This window comes from Heptranchias perlo, chromosome 22, assembly GCF_035084215.1.
Source record: "Heptranchias perlo isolate sHepPer1 chromosome 22, sHepPer1.hap1, whole genome shotgun sequence".
Taxonomy (NCBI): domain Eukaryota; kingdom Metazoa; phylum Chordata; class Chondrichthyes; order Hexanchiformes; family Hexanchidae; genus Heptranchias; species Heptranchias perlo.
The window spans coordinates 18,869,853-18,885,420 of NC_090346.1; the positions used below are offsets into that span (position 1 = coordinate 18,869,853).

General features: G+C 48.5%; 1 protein-coding gene across 1 annotated transcript in view; it reads right to left on the reverse strand.

The window, feature by feature from the left end:
• myo15aa (myosin XVAa) overlaps positions 1-15,568 on the reverse strand; it is a 221,181-nt gene that overhangs the window by 165,278 nt on the left and 40,335 nt on the right. The window contains exons 14-15 of the mRNA XM_068003761.1: positions 12,286-12,381; positions 11,001-11,132 (exon numbers count right to left, since the gene is read on the reverse strand). Of these exons, the coding sequence (XP_067859862.1) occupies positions 11,001-11,132; positions 12,286-12,381 (228 nt within the window). The remainder of the gene's footprint in view (positions 1-11,000; positions 11,133-12,285; positions 12,382-15,568) is intronic.

Here is a 15,568-nt window from a genome sequence, read left to right on the forward strand (position 1 = left end):
ATTCCCCCACATGGGGTCTTTATTTGCAGCGATGAACAAGACTGTGACAGGCATTACTTTCCAGCCTATCTCATATCCCTCCCAGGTCCTTCTTCTCCAAACTCCTCTCACCAACTGAACCATTTCCCTGCCTTTAATTCGTAAAGGCCGAGAGTCGTTCCTGATTAAAAGCAACTAAGGCCAATGATTTCTTAAAGCTATACAGCCTTTTATACAACTTCAAGTTGTATTCCTATCTCGGATACAAAGCTTTCAAAATCCTATGGCTCACGTATCGTCTCGTACTCTGTCGCACACAGTCCCTCCCACACTCTGTCGCACATACCCCCGCCAGCAAAGAGCCAGGGGGTCGAGCGATTCCTATCCTAAGGCACGACATTCGGAAGAACAATTCTCATTCCCGTGTGCCGACCCAGCTCGATGATCAATTGTAAAGGCCTTTCATTGGAGGGTCAGAAACCAACGTGTAACCCGGGCATTCTGTTCCCTATTTGCCCGTGTCCACTTACGGAGGGATGATGCGTTACCAGCGGAATGTTCTCCCCAATGAATAGTACTTAAGTGTCTCCATCGGCCATTTGATAGCTGAACACTCCTTCTTAGTTGCGTTGTTGAGGTAGCAACCTTTTACACAGGTACATTATGGGATGCTTGGCACCTTCAATAAACAGGGAGAGTACTGACCCCAGTCTAATGTCCCACACTGCAATAGTACTGACCCCAGTCCAAAGTCCCACACTGGGATACTACTGACGCCAGTCCAATGTTCCACACTGGGATAGTACTGACCCCAGTCCAATGTTCCACACTGGGATAGTACTGAACCTCACCCAACGTACCACACAGGGACAGTACTGACCCCAGTCCAATGTCCCACTCTGGGATAGCACTGACCCTAGCCCAACGTCCCACACTAGGATAGTACAGACCCTCGCCCAACGTCTCACACTGGGATAGTACTGACCCCAGTCCAATATCCCACACTGGGATAGTACTGACCCTCGCCCAACGTCCAGTGCTGGCACAGCCCTCCAGGTGTTACAAAGGCCGTTTTTCATTTGGCAGAATCTGTTAACCGGATCGGCCAATACTCTGTCATAAGATCCAAGGTGAACAAGAAGTTGGCATTTCCCAGACGTTCAATTGGCTCAATCGCTCGAGGCATGTAGCGAGGTGAGATGAGAGTAACTGCACTTGACATAAAGGCAGCATTTGACTGAGTGTGGCACCAAGGAGCCCTCGTAAAATTGAAGTCAATGGGAATCAAGGGGAAAACTCTCCAGTGGCTGGAGTCATACCTAGCACAAAGGAAGATGGTGGTGGTTGTGGAGGGCAATCATCTCAGCCCCAGGACATTGCTGCAAGAGTTCCTCAGGGCAGTGTTCTAGGTCTAACCATCTTCAGCTGCATCATCAATGACCTTCCTTCCATCATAAGGTCAGAAATGGGGATGTTTGCTGATGATTGTACAGTGTTCAGTTCCATTCGCAACCCCTCGGATAATGAAGCAGTCCGTGCCCGCAAGAAGCAAGACCTGGACAACATCCAGGCTTGGGCCAATAAGTGGCAAGTAACATTCATGCCAGACCAACCTAACAGCACTGTGGGAGAACCTTCACCACACGGACTACAGCGGTTGAAGAAGGTGGCTCACTATCACCTTCTCAAGGGCAATTAGGGATGGGCAATAAATGCTGGCCTTGCCAGCGACGCCCACATCCCATGAACGAATAAAAAAACAAAAAGTCCAATATCTCACACTGGGATAGTACTGAGCCTAGTCCAATGTTTCACGCTGGGATAGTACTGACCCCTAGTCAACTGTCCCACACTGGGATAATACTGATCCAAGTCCAAAGTCCCACACTGGGATATCATAGACCCTAGTCCAACGACCCACACTGGGATATCATAGACCCTAGTCCAACGTCCCACACTGGGATATTACTGACCCTAGTCCAATGTCCCACTCAGGGATAGTACTGAGCCTAGTCCAATGTTTCACACTGGGATAGTACTGACCCCTAGTCAACTGTCCCACACTGGGATAATACTGATCCAAGTCCGACGTCCCACACTGGGATATCATAGACCCTAGTCCAACGTCCCACACTGGGATATTACTGACCCTAGTCCAATGTCCCACTCAGGGATAGTACTGACCCCAGAACAATGTCCCACACTGGGTTAGCACTGACCCCTAGTCCACTGTCCAACGCTGGGATAGTACTGACCCTAATCCAATGTCGCACACAGGGATAGTACTTACCCTAGTCCAACGTCCCACACAGGGTTAGTACAGACCCTAGTCCAACGTCCCACACTGGGATATTACTGAACCTAGTCCTACGTCCCACACTGGGATAGTACTGACCACAGTCCAATGTCCCACACTGAGATAATACTGACCCCAGTCCAATGTCTCACTCTGGGACAGTACTTACCCAAGTCCAACGTCCCACTCTGGGATAGTACTGACCCCAGTCCAATGTCCCACACAGAGATAGTACTGACCCCAGTCCAATGTCTCACTCTGGGACCGTACTTACCCAAGTCCAACGTCGCACTCGGGGATAGTACCGACCCCAGTCCAACATCCCACTCTGGGATAGTACTGACCCCAGTTCAATGTCCCACACTGGGATAGTACTGACCCCAGTCCAATGTCCCACACTGAGATGGCACTGACTCCTAGTCGAGTGTTCCACGCTGGGATAGTAATGACCCTAGTCCACTGTCCCACACTGTGATAGTACTGACCCCAGTACAACGTCCCACACTGGAATAGTACTGACCCCACGCCTAATGTCCCACACTGGGATAATACTAGCCCCAGTCCAACGTCCCACACTGGGATAGTACTGACCCCAGTCCAATGTCCCACACTGGGATAGTACTGAGCCTAGTCCAATGTTTCACGCTGAAATGGCACTGACTCCTAGTCGAGTGTCCCACACTGGGATAGTAATGACCCTAGTCCACTGACCCACACTGCGATAGTACTGACCCCAGTACAACGTCCCACACTGGGATAGTACTGAGCCCAGTCCAATGTCCCACACTGAGTTGGCACTGACTCCTAGTCGAGTGTTCCACGCTGGGATAGTAATGACCCTAGTCCACTGTCCCACACTGTGATAGTACTGACCCCAGTACAACGTCCCACACTGGAATAGTACTGACCCAACGCCCAATGTCCCACACTGGGATAATACTAGCCCCAGTCCAACGTCCCACACTGGGATAGTATTGACCCTAGTCCAACGTCCCACACTGGGATAGTACTGACCCCTCGCCCAACGTCCCACACTGGGATAGTACTGACCCCAGTCCAATGACCCTAGTCCAATGTCCCACTCAGGGATAGTACTGACCCCAGAACAATGTCCCACACTGGATTAGCACTGACCCCTTGTCCACTGTCCAACGCTGGGATAGTACTGACCCTAATCCAATGTCGCACACAGGGATAGTACTTACTCTAGTCCAACGTCCCACACAGGGTTAGTACAGACCCTAGTCCAACGTCCCACACTGGGATATTACTGAACCTAGTCCAGCATCCCACACTGTGATTGTACTGACCACAGTCCAATGTCCCACACTGAGATAATACTGACCCCAGTCCAATGTCTCACTCTGGGACAGTACTTACCCAAGTCCAACGTCCCACTCTGGGATAGTACTGACCCCAGTCCAATGTCCCACACTGAGATAGTACTGACCCCAGTCTAATGTCTCACTCTGGGACCGTACTTACCCAAGTCGAACGTCGCACTCGGGGATAGTACCGACCCCAGTCCAACGTCCCACTCTGGGATAGTACTGACCCCAGTTCAATGTCCCACACTGAAATGGCACTGACTCCTAGTCGAGTGTCCCACACTGGGATAGTAATGACCCTAGTCCACTGACCCACACTGCGATAGTACTGACCCCAGTACAACGTCCCACACTGGGATAGTACTGACCCCAGTCCAATGTCCCACACTGAGTTGGCACTGACTCCTAGTCGAGTGTTCTACGCTGGGATAGTAATGACCCTAGTCCACTGTCCCACACTGTGATAGTACTGACCCCAGTACAACGTCCCACACTGGAATAGTACTGACCCCACGCCCAATGTCCCACACTGGGATAATACTAGCCCCAGTCCAACGTCCCACACTGGGATAGTATTGACCCTAGTCCAACGTCCCACACTGGGATAGTACTGACCCCTCGCCCAACGTCCCACACTGGGATAGTACTGACCCCAGTCCAATGTCCCACACTGAGATAGCACTGACCCCAGTCCAGCGTCCCACGCTGGGATAGTACTGACCCTAGTCCAATGTCCCACGCTGGGATAGTACTGACCCCTAGTCCACCGACCCACACTGGGATAGTACTGACCTAGTCCAATGTCCCACACTGGGATAGTACTGACCCCTAGTCCACTGTCCCACACTGGGATAGTACTGACCCTAGTCCAACGTCCCACACTGGGATAGTACAGTCTCTAGTTCAACATCCCACACTGAGATAATACTGAACCTAGTCCAACGTCCCACATTGGGATAGGACTGACCCTCATCGAACATCCCACACTGAGATAGTAATGTCCCCACTGCAATGTCCCACACTGGGATAGTACTGATCCAAGTCCAACGTTCCACACTGGGATAGGACTGACCCTCATCGAACATCCCACACTAAGATAGATCTGTCCCCAGTCCAACGTCCCACATTGGGATAGTGCTGATCCCTAGTCCAACGTCCCATGCTGGTATAGTACTGACCCTAGTCCAACGTCCCACATTGGGTTAGTACTGAACCTAGTCCATCATCCCACACTGGGATACTACTGACCCCAGTCAAACGTCCCACATTGGGATAGTACTGATCCTCGTCCAACGTCCCACAATGGGATAGTAGTGACCCCAGTCCATTGTCCCACACTGGGATAGTACTGATCCGAGTCCAATGTCCCTCACTGGGATAATACTGACCCTGGGCCAACATCCCACACTGAGGTAGTACTGACCCTAGTCCAATGTTTCACACTGGGATAGTACTGACCCCAGTGCAACCTCCTACATTGGGATAGTATTGACCCTGCGCCCAATGTCCCACACTGGGATAATACTGACCAGCCTCTACATCAAATCATGGATCTCAGACCCTCCCGACACCAGTCTCTGCGTCAAACGTCCCACCCTTCCAACACCAGTTCCTGCATCAAGCTCAGACCCTCCCCACACCAGTCTGTGCATCAAACTCAGTCCCATCCCACACCAATCTCTGTATCAAACTCAGACCTTCCCCACACCAGTCTGTGCATCAAACTCAGACCCTCCCCACACCAGTCCCTGCCTCAAACTCAGACCCACCCCACACCAGTCTTTGCATCAAATGCAGGACCCTCCCCACACCAGTCTCTGCATAAAACTCAGACCCTCCCGACACCGGTCTCTGCGTCAAACTCAGACTCTCCCTGCACCAGTCTCTGCATCTAACTCAGGACCGTCCCGACACCAATCACTGTATCAAACTCTGGATCTCAGACTCTCCCGACACCAGTCTCTGCCTCAAACTCAGACTCTGCCGACACCAGTCTCTGCATCCAACTCTGTATCTCAGGCTCTCTCAACACCAGTAATTGCCTCAAACTCAGGACCTTCCCCACACCAGTCTCTGCCTCAAACTCAGACCCTCCCAACACCAGTCACTGCATCAAACTCAGGATCCTCCCCACACCAGTCTCTGCCTCAAACTCAGACCCTCCCAACACCAGTCACTGCATCAAACTCAGGATCCTCCCCACACCAGTCTTTGCCTCAAACTCAGACCCTCCCAACACCAGTCACTGCATCAAACTCAGGATCCTCCCCACACCAGTCTCTGCCTCAAACTCAGACCCTCCCAACACCAGTCTCTGCATCAAACTTAGACACTCCCTACACCAGTCGCTGCATCAAACTCAGACACTCCCTACACCAGTCTCTGCATCAAACTCAGGACCCTCCCGACACCAGTCACTGTATCAAACTCTGGATCTCAGACTCTCCCGACACCAGTCTCTGAATCAAACTCTGGACTCTCCCAACACCAATCTCTGCCTCAAACTCAAACTCAGACTCTCCCGACACCAGTCTCGGCATCAAACTGAGGACCCTCCCGACACCAGCCTCTACATCAAATCCTGGATCTCAGACCCTCCCGACACCAGTCTCTGCGTCAAATTCTGGATCTCACATCCTCCCAACACCAGTCCCAGCATCAAGCTCAGTCCCACCCCACACCAATCTCTGCATCAAACTCAGGATCCTCCCCACAGCAATCTCTCCCTCAAACTCAGTCTCTCCCAACACCAGTCACTGCATCAAACTCTGGACCCTCCCGACACCAGTCACTGCATCAAACTCTGGACCCACCCGACACCAGTTTCTGCTTCAAATTCAGGACCCTCCCCACACCAGTCTCTGCATCAAACTCAGGACCCTCCCGACACCAGTCACTGCATCAAACTCTGGATCTCAGACTCTCCCGTCACCAGTCTCTGAATCAAACTCTGGACTCTCCCAACACCAATCTCTGCCTCAAACTCAAACTCAGACTCTCCCGACACCAGTCTGCATCAAACTGAGGACCCTCCCGACACCAGCCTCTGCATCAAATCCTGGATCTCAGACTTTCCCGACACCAGTCCCTGCATCAAACTCAGACCCTCCCCACACCAGTCTCTGCATCAAACTCAGATCCACCCCACACCAGTCTCTGCATCAAACTCAGGATCCTCCCCACACCAGTCTCTGCCTCAAACTCAGATCCTCCCGACACCAGTCTATGAGTCAAACTCAGACTCTCCGCACACTAGTCTCTGCTTCAAACTCAGGACCCACCCGACACCAGTTACTGCATCAAACTCAGGACCTTCTTGACACCAGTTTCTCCCTCAAACTCAGGACCCTCCCGACACAAGTCTCTGCATCAAACTCAGACCCTCCGCACTGCAGGCTCACCCTCAAACTCAGACTCTCCCGACACCAGTCTCTCCCTCAAACTCAGGACCCTCCCGACACTAATCACTATATCAAACTCAGATCCCTCCCGACACTAGTCTCTGCGTCAAACTCGGGACCCTCCCGACACCACTCACAGCATCAAACTGAAGACCCTCCCGACACCAGCCTCGGCATCAAATTCCGGATCTCAGTACCTCCCGACACCAGTCTCTGCGACAAATCCTGGATCTCAGACCCTCCCGACACCAGTCGCTGCATCAAACTCAGACCCTCCCCACACCAGTCTCTGCATCAAACTCAGACCCTCCCCACACCAGTCTGTGCATCAAACACAGACCCTCCCCACACCAGTCTCTGCATCAAACTCAGGACCCTCCTGACACCAGTCTGTGCGTCAAACTCAGACTCTCCCGACACCAGTCTCTCCCTCAAACTCAGTCTCTCCCAACACCAGTCTCTGCATCAAACTCAGGACCCTCCTGACACCAGTCACTGCATCAAACTCTGGACCCTCCCGACACCAGTCACTGCATCAAACTCTGGACCCACCCGACATCAGTTTCTGCATCAAACTGAGGACCCTCCCGACACCAGCCTCTACATCAAATCCTGGATCTCAGACCCTCCCGACACCAGCCTCTACATCAAATCCTGGATCTCAGACCCTCCCCACACCAGTCTCTGCGTCAAATCCTGGATCTCACAACCTCCCAACACCTGTCCCTGCATCAAACTCAGACCCTCCCCACACCAGTCTGTGCATCAAACTCTGGACCCTCCCGACACCAGTCTCTCCCTCAAACTCAGACCCCCCTGACACCAGTCTCTGCCTCAAATGTACTCTGCCCCGACACAAGTTTCTGCCTCAAACTCAGAATCCTCCCCACAACAGTCTCCAGATCAAACTCAGGACCCTCCCGACACCAGTCACTGTATCAAACTCTGGATCTCAGACCCTCCCGACATCAGTCACTGCATCATACTCTGGATCTCAGTCCCTCCCGACACCAGTCTCTGCCTTAAACTCAGAACCCTCCCGACACCAGTTTCTGCATCAAACTCAGACCCTCATGACACTAGTCTCTGCATCAAACTCTGGGCCCTCCCGACACCAGTTTCTGCATCAAACTCAGACCCTCCCGACATCAGTCTCTGCCTCAAATTCAGACTCTCCTGACATCTGCCTCTGCATTAAACTCAGGATCTCGGCCACAGTTCTTTCTGCTTTTGCCATCATGTTCTGATTCTTTTCTTGTTGGAATCCCAAAATCCAAGGCCAGTGCGGCCTGTATGAACGCCATGTATTTCCTCCATGGCGATGTTTCTTGGCCTTTCTCAAGAGTGCCAAAAATAACCACTTCTGACACCACTTATAATCATAGAATCATAGAAGTTACAACATGGAAACAGGCCCTTCGGCCCAACATGTCCATGTCGCCCAGTTTATACCACTAAGCTAGTCCCAATTGCCTGCACTTGGCCCATATCCCTCTATACCCATCTTACCCATGTAACTGTCCAAATGCTTTTTAAAAGACAAAATTGTACCCGCCTCTACTACTGCCTCTGGCAGCTCGTTCCAGACACTCACCACCCTTTGAGTGAAAAAATTGCCCCTCTGGACCCTTTTGTATCTCTCCCCTCTCACCTTAAATCTATGCCCCCTCGTTATAGACTCCCCTACCTTTGGGAAAAGATTTTGACTATCTACCTTATCTATGCCCCTCATTATTTTATAGACTTCTATAAGATCACCCCTTAACCTCCTACTCTCCAGGGAAAAAAGTCCCAGTCTGTCTAACCTCTCCCTATAAGTCAAACCATCAGCATCCTAGTAAATCTTTTCTGCACTCTTTCTAGTTTAATAATATCCTTTCTATAATAGGGTGACCAGAACTGTACACAGTATTCCAAGTGTGGCCTCACCAATGCCCTGTACAACTTCAACAAGACATCCCAACTCCTGTATTCAATGTTCTGACCAATGAAACCAAGCATGCCGAATGCCTTCTTCACCACCCTATCCACCTGTGACTCCACTTTCAAGGAGCTATGAACCTGTACTCCTAGATCTCTTTGTTCTATAACTCTCCCCAACGCCCTACCATTAACGGAGTAGGTCCTGGCCCGATTCGATCTACCAAAATGCATCACCTCACATTTATCTAAATTAAACTCCATCTGCCATTCATCGGCCCACTGGCCCAATTTATCAAGATCCCGTTGCAATCCTAGATAACCTTCTTCACTGTCCACAATGCCACCAATCTTGGTGTCATCTGCAAACTTACTAACCATGCCTCCTAAATTCTCATCCAAATCATTAATATAAATAACAAATAACAGCGGACCCAGCACCGATCCCTGAGGCACACCGCTGGACACAGGCATCCAGTTTGAAAAACAACCCTCTACAACCACCCTCTGTCTTCTGTCGTCAAGCCAATTTTGTATCCAATTGGCTACCTCACCTTGGATCCCATGAGATTTAACCTTATGTAACAACCTACCATGCGGTACCTTGTCAAATGCTTTGCTGAAGTCCATGTAGACCACGTCTACTGCACAGCCCTCATCTATCTTCTTGGTTACCCCTTCAAAAAACTCAATCAAATTCGTGAGACATGATTTTCCTCTCACAAAACCATGCTGACTGTTCCTAATTAGTCCCTGCCTCTCCAAATGCCTGTAGATCCTGTCCCTCAGAATACCCTCTAACAACTTACCCACTACAGATGTCAGGCTCACCAGTCTGTAGTTCCCAGGCTTTTCCCTGCCGCCCTTCTTAAACAAAGGCACAACATTTGCTACCCTCCAATCTTCAGGCACCTCACCTGTAGCGGTGGATGATTCAAATATCTCTGCTAGGGGACCCGCAATTTCCTCCCTAACCTCCCATAATGTCCTGGGATACATTTCATCAGGTCCCGGAGATTTATCTACCTTGATGCGCGTTAAGACTTCCAGCACCTCCCTCTCTGTAATAAGATGATGCAGGCCCAGACCCAATGGTCAATTAAACACACAGACTAGACCCTAGAACAAGTGAGGTTTATTCCCCCATATGGGGTCTTTACTTGCAGCAGTGAACAAGCCCATAGCAGGCATTGCTTTCCAGCCTACCTCTAAACTCCTCGGCCCAACTGAACCATTTCTCTGTCTTTTATTCTTATAGGCTGATTAAAGGTAATTAAGATGTGGAGATGCCGGTGATGGACTGGGGTTGACAATTGTAAACAATTTTACAACACCAAGTTATAGTCCAGCAATTTTATTTTAAATTCACAAGCTTTCGGAGATTTTCTCCTTCCTCAGGCAAATGTTTTGCCTGAGGAAGGAGAAAATCTCCGAAAGCTTGTGAATTTAAAATAAAATTGCTGGACTATAACTTGGTGTTGTAAAATTGTTTACAAAAGGTAATTAAGGTCAACGACTTCTCAAAACTATACCGCCTTTTATATAACTACTTAAAGTGGTATCCCTATCTCAGATACAGAGCTCTCAACATCCTATGGCTCATATATCGTCCCTCTCTCACTCTGTTACACTAATATTGGGTAATTCAACCAAGAAATGCATCATTGCTGAACCTGGTCTTATCCTCAGCTCCTACCCACATTTTCATACTCTTAAGCAGTAATAGGAACTCTAACAATTTTTCTCCTGCTTAGTCTAGGTACACAGAGGTCCAATTATAATGTCAATCTCTTCACCCCTGCTCAGATCAGATAAACCAGAAGCATGCTTTTAACTTCCTCTGAGCAGAATGGCATGAGAGAGTTCAACAGTATGACAAGGTACACAGATAAGCCCTGTACATACATCAAGATCAAGACTGACAGATAGAGAGGAAATAAGAGACAGAGGGAGTGAGTGAGAGTGAGAATCAGAGAGATGTTTTAAAGATAGTTCAAAGCTGTGCCCTTTTAACAGGCTATTGTTGTGTATGGTTTAACAAGTGGCAGGAATGCCCTGACTTGCTGTCTCTCTGACCTGTGGGAAGCAGCTTTGATCATCCAGTATTCTAAGGATCCCATGAGGCTTCTGTGAAATGAGATCGAGGCAAGGCTGATTGTCACTGAAAATAATTTCCTTCCAATCGATCTGTTCTCTGATGTACTCCTCCTGTAAAAAGAAAAAATATGCAGCTAAAATCATTCCCATATTTAAGGACAAGAAATATGTTCTAGCAAAATAGGGCAGGTAGATTCCAAATAATTTTCACTTTTGCCTGTAATTTTCTCCATCCCCACTCTTGAAGCTGATTGGGGTCTGGTTCTAGGAGTCACTCTCCAGCATCTCAGCCAGGCCCAGTCTTCATGTATGAAAATAGATAGTGACTGTTAAAGGTTACTCATGCACAGGGAAGTGGGAATTATCACACCTGAGCCCATCTGATGTTCACACACTCACTTTCCAGCATTGGGCAGGGTTCAGGTACCAGAGCCCAGGTTAACGTCCCCCCTCATTAGACCAAGGATGCTAAGGGCAGATGAGGTAGCATAATTGCAGCTGACTCAGAACAGACTGGGAAAATAAAAACTTCAGACATTTATGAATAGTGTGGCTCACTATCATCTTGGGCAGGGCATTCACTCACCCACCCCACTCATCATCACAGAATTAAAGAGCTGTGTCGTGCATCAGTGTGTTAGCACACCAATATATGGTCCCAATGCAGGACTGGGTCAGTGTGTTAGCACACCAATATATGGTCCCAATGCAGGACTGGGTCAGTGTGTTAGCACACCAATATATGGTCCCAATGCAGGACTGGGTCAGTGTGTTAGCACACCAATATATGGTCCCAATGCAGGACTGGGTCAGTGTGTTAGCACACCAATATATGGTCCCAATGCAGGACTGGGTCAGTGTGTTAGCACACCAATATATGGTCCCAGTGCAGGGGGTAGGTCAGTGTGTTAGCACACCAATATTTGGTCCCAATGCAGGACTGGGTCAGTGTGTTAGCACACCAATATACGGTCTCAATGCAGGACTGGGTCAGTGTGTTAGCACACCAATATACGGTCCCAGTGCAGGACTGGGTCAGTGTGTTAGAACACCAATATATGGTCCCAGTGCAGAGGATAAGTGCAGGTTCAAAAACCCCTGCTGCTGAGCCTCTCATTGCTGAAAGAGAGAGAGATAAAATAAATTTTAGGCTCCAACTGGTCTCCGGAAGACACAAGTGCTGAGGAGAGGAATGAAATGGGGCGGAAAAATAGAGAATTTGCTGTCGTATATAAAATGTAAATTAAAACCTTAAATCTCTTACCTGTTCCAGTTTGAAGATGATTTTATTGAAAAAGTATTGTAGGTACTCATTAGCATAATTAATGCATAGCTGTTCAAAGCTGTTAACACTCAAATCCTGCAAACAAAGTTAGAGAATAAGTCGAAAGTTAAAGGTTAGAGAGATCAGGCAGTAACAAGGTGTGCAGAGCAAAGATGGGCTGCAGTAATTTAGGGATAGTCAGAATTTTTAAGAAGCTTTTTATTTACTAGCAGACCTGGTGTGGAGCTGCTTGCTGTGTTACAGGTTACTACAATCCACAAGAGGAAGGCAGAGTGGGGAATGGAGGGGTGCACATCACTGGGTTAATTTGGAAAAAAGTTTGGAAGAGATCTGTTCTAGAGAAAGTCTTTTCTTGATTGGTTCCTGGAAAATATATAAATAGGCCTCAAATTTTCTTTTTTAGCATGACAAAGATATGTTAAGAGTGGGCATCGACAGGAGTTTGTGGAAATTGAGGCAAGACCACATCACACTGGGTTTCCACTCGTTTTTCCACCTGGCCCATTTGGTGAACATGAATCATAGGACAGAACTCCTGCACAAGTGCCCTTAGCAACAATGGATGAAAGGGGCAGAAGAACATAAGAAATAGGAGCAGGAGTAGGCCACATAGCCCCTTGAGCCTGCTCCGCCGTTCAATAAGATCATGGCTAAACTTCGACCTCAACTCCACTTTCCCACCCGATCCTCATATCACTTGATTCCCTTTGTGTCCAAAATAATATCGATCTCAGCCTTGAATATACTCAATGACTCAGCATTCACAGCCCTCTGGAGTAGAGAATTCCAAAGATCCACAATCCTCTGAGTGAAAAATTTTTTCCTCATCTCAGTCCTAAATGTCTGACCCCTTATCCTGCGACTATGCCCCCTAGTTCTAGACTCTCCAGCCAGGGGGGAAAGGATCTTCCATTCTCCCCCCGAGTCTTCCAGTCCAGAGCCGGATGATGTATGGCTCTCTCTCTTTCTCTCCCCTCCACCTTGCGTTACAGCTCTTGACGGCAGCCAGCCTGTCACTCAGGCTGGCTGCCGGGCGCGAAACCCGGAGAGGATGTTAATCATCAGCAATCAACATGCGATCGCGTCTCAACATTAAGTTTTGTTTATGCGGGTTTGCCACGCGCACCTTCACTGCCCCCCCCCCCCCGCTGCCAACCCGCCACCATTGCAAAATTGACCCCTTTGTGTCCTCCTCACAGCTTACTTTCCCACCTAGCTTTGTATCATCAGCAAACCTGGATAAATTACACTCGGTCCCCTCATCTAAGTCATTTAATATAGATTGTAAATAGTTGAGGCCCAAGCACTGATCCTTGTGGCACCCCACTAGTTACGACCTGCCAACCTGAAAGTTACCTATTTATTCCTACTCTCTGTATTCTGTCCGTTAACCAATCCTCAATCCATGCTAATATATTACCCCCAATCCCATGAGCCTTAATCTTGTGTAACAACCTCTTGTGTGGCACCTTATCGAATGCCTTTTGAAAATCCAAATATACTACATCCATTGGTTCCCTCTTATCTACCCTGCTAGTTACACTCTCAAAAAACTCGAATAGATTTGTCAAACACGATTTTCCTTTCATAAAACCATGTTGACTCTGCCTAAACATATTATGATTTTCTAAGTGTCCTATTACTATGTGCTTAATAATAGATTTCAGCATTTTCCCGACAACTGATGTCAGGCTAACTGGCCTGTAGTTCCGTTTTATCTCTCCCTCCTTTCTTTAAAAGCGGGGTTACATTTGCTCCTGGCCATCCCTGTTGTCCTGCGTTGCTATGGCATTGGTGGCAGATAAAAAGGCCAGCTCAGTAACACTGTTGTCAGGCACCACTGCAAGTGTCCCTCCCATTACCTGTCCAGCTGTGCCATTAATGGCTCAGGCACCCTCACAATATGTGCAAATACCTACCCATGGATCCAGCTGCAAGGAAATTCAGGGCACAGTGCTTTCCTTGCCCACTGTAGGTAGATAAAAAAATGCCTCACACACTACAGTTAAATAAATTAAGTAATATGTGCAAGTCTGGCAGGCAGCAGAATCTCCTTGCTTGGCCCATCAAATGAGCATTTTGTCCTATCGGTTCAGGGTGTGGGTTTTTATAGTGAGAGCCAAGAAAAGATTTAACTAATTTGTAGTTTTCCTTCTTTACTAATATATCTGCAACTGTATCTGGTGTTACAAGAAAGGTACTGCATAAATAAGTTTGAACTTGGTTTTATTCAGATCCTCCCTCCAAACTTGAATTTGGATCTCGTTGCTCCAGATTTGCTGCCACATCGGCTTTTTCTGTTGATTGTTTTTAATTCTATCTCAAACACAAATATAAGGCATGATTGTAACCCTGTCCACCTGGCAAAAACTGGGCAGGCGGGGGTTAAAATCAGCCGGGAAATTCACCCGTTGACTTCCCACTCCCTTCCCACAGTCTTCTATTTTAACCAGCTCTTCTGAGTTGGGGATGGACACCGCCTGAAACCCACAGGGTCTTTCTTTAAATATGTAGATCGGGGTCCGATGACATCACCGTTAGCCTAGTGGCAAAGCTCGGTGGAAATAGCGAGAAGAAGAGTCGGGTGATAACAAGCCCAAAGAGGTAAGTTTCTTGAACTTTCCTTGTGGGGATCCGGAGGAGTAGGAAGGCCCCACAAGGAAAGATTAGGCCTCTCTTGTTCGGGAATTTCCTGAGTGCTGGGGACTGTTCTTATGGTGCCCCCTGTGGCTAGATGCCCTTTGCCGCTAGTTTCAGGCGGCAACTGACTGGGAGTTAAAATCGCTCTGGATCCAAGCTTGCCTCGACCTCCTCACCCATCGCCCTCGCCCCCTCCCCTCGTCCCCCTCCGCTTGTGTGGGTATGGTTCTTAATAAATACTTTGCATCTGTCTTCACAAACGAGTGGGACGATGCAGAGATTGTAGTTAAGGAGGTATAGTGTGTAATATTGGATGGGATAAACATAGTGAGAGCAGAAGTATTAAGGGGATTAGCATCTTTGAAAGTAGATAAATCGCCGGGCCCAGATGAAATGTATCCCAGGCTGTCAAGAGAAGGAAGGGAGGAAATAGTGGAGGCTCTGACCATCATTTTCCAATCCTCACTGGCTACAGGCATGGTGCTAGAGGATGGGAGGACTGCTAACGTTGTACCATTGTTTAAAAAGGGACAAAGAGATAGACCGAGTAATTATAGGCCAGTCAGTCTAACCTCGGTGGCCAGCAAATTATTCAAATAGTTTCTGAGAGACAGCATAAATC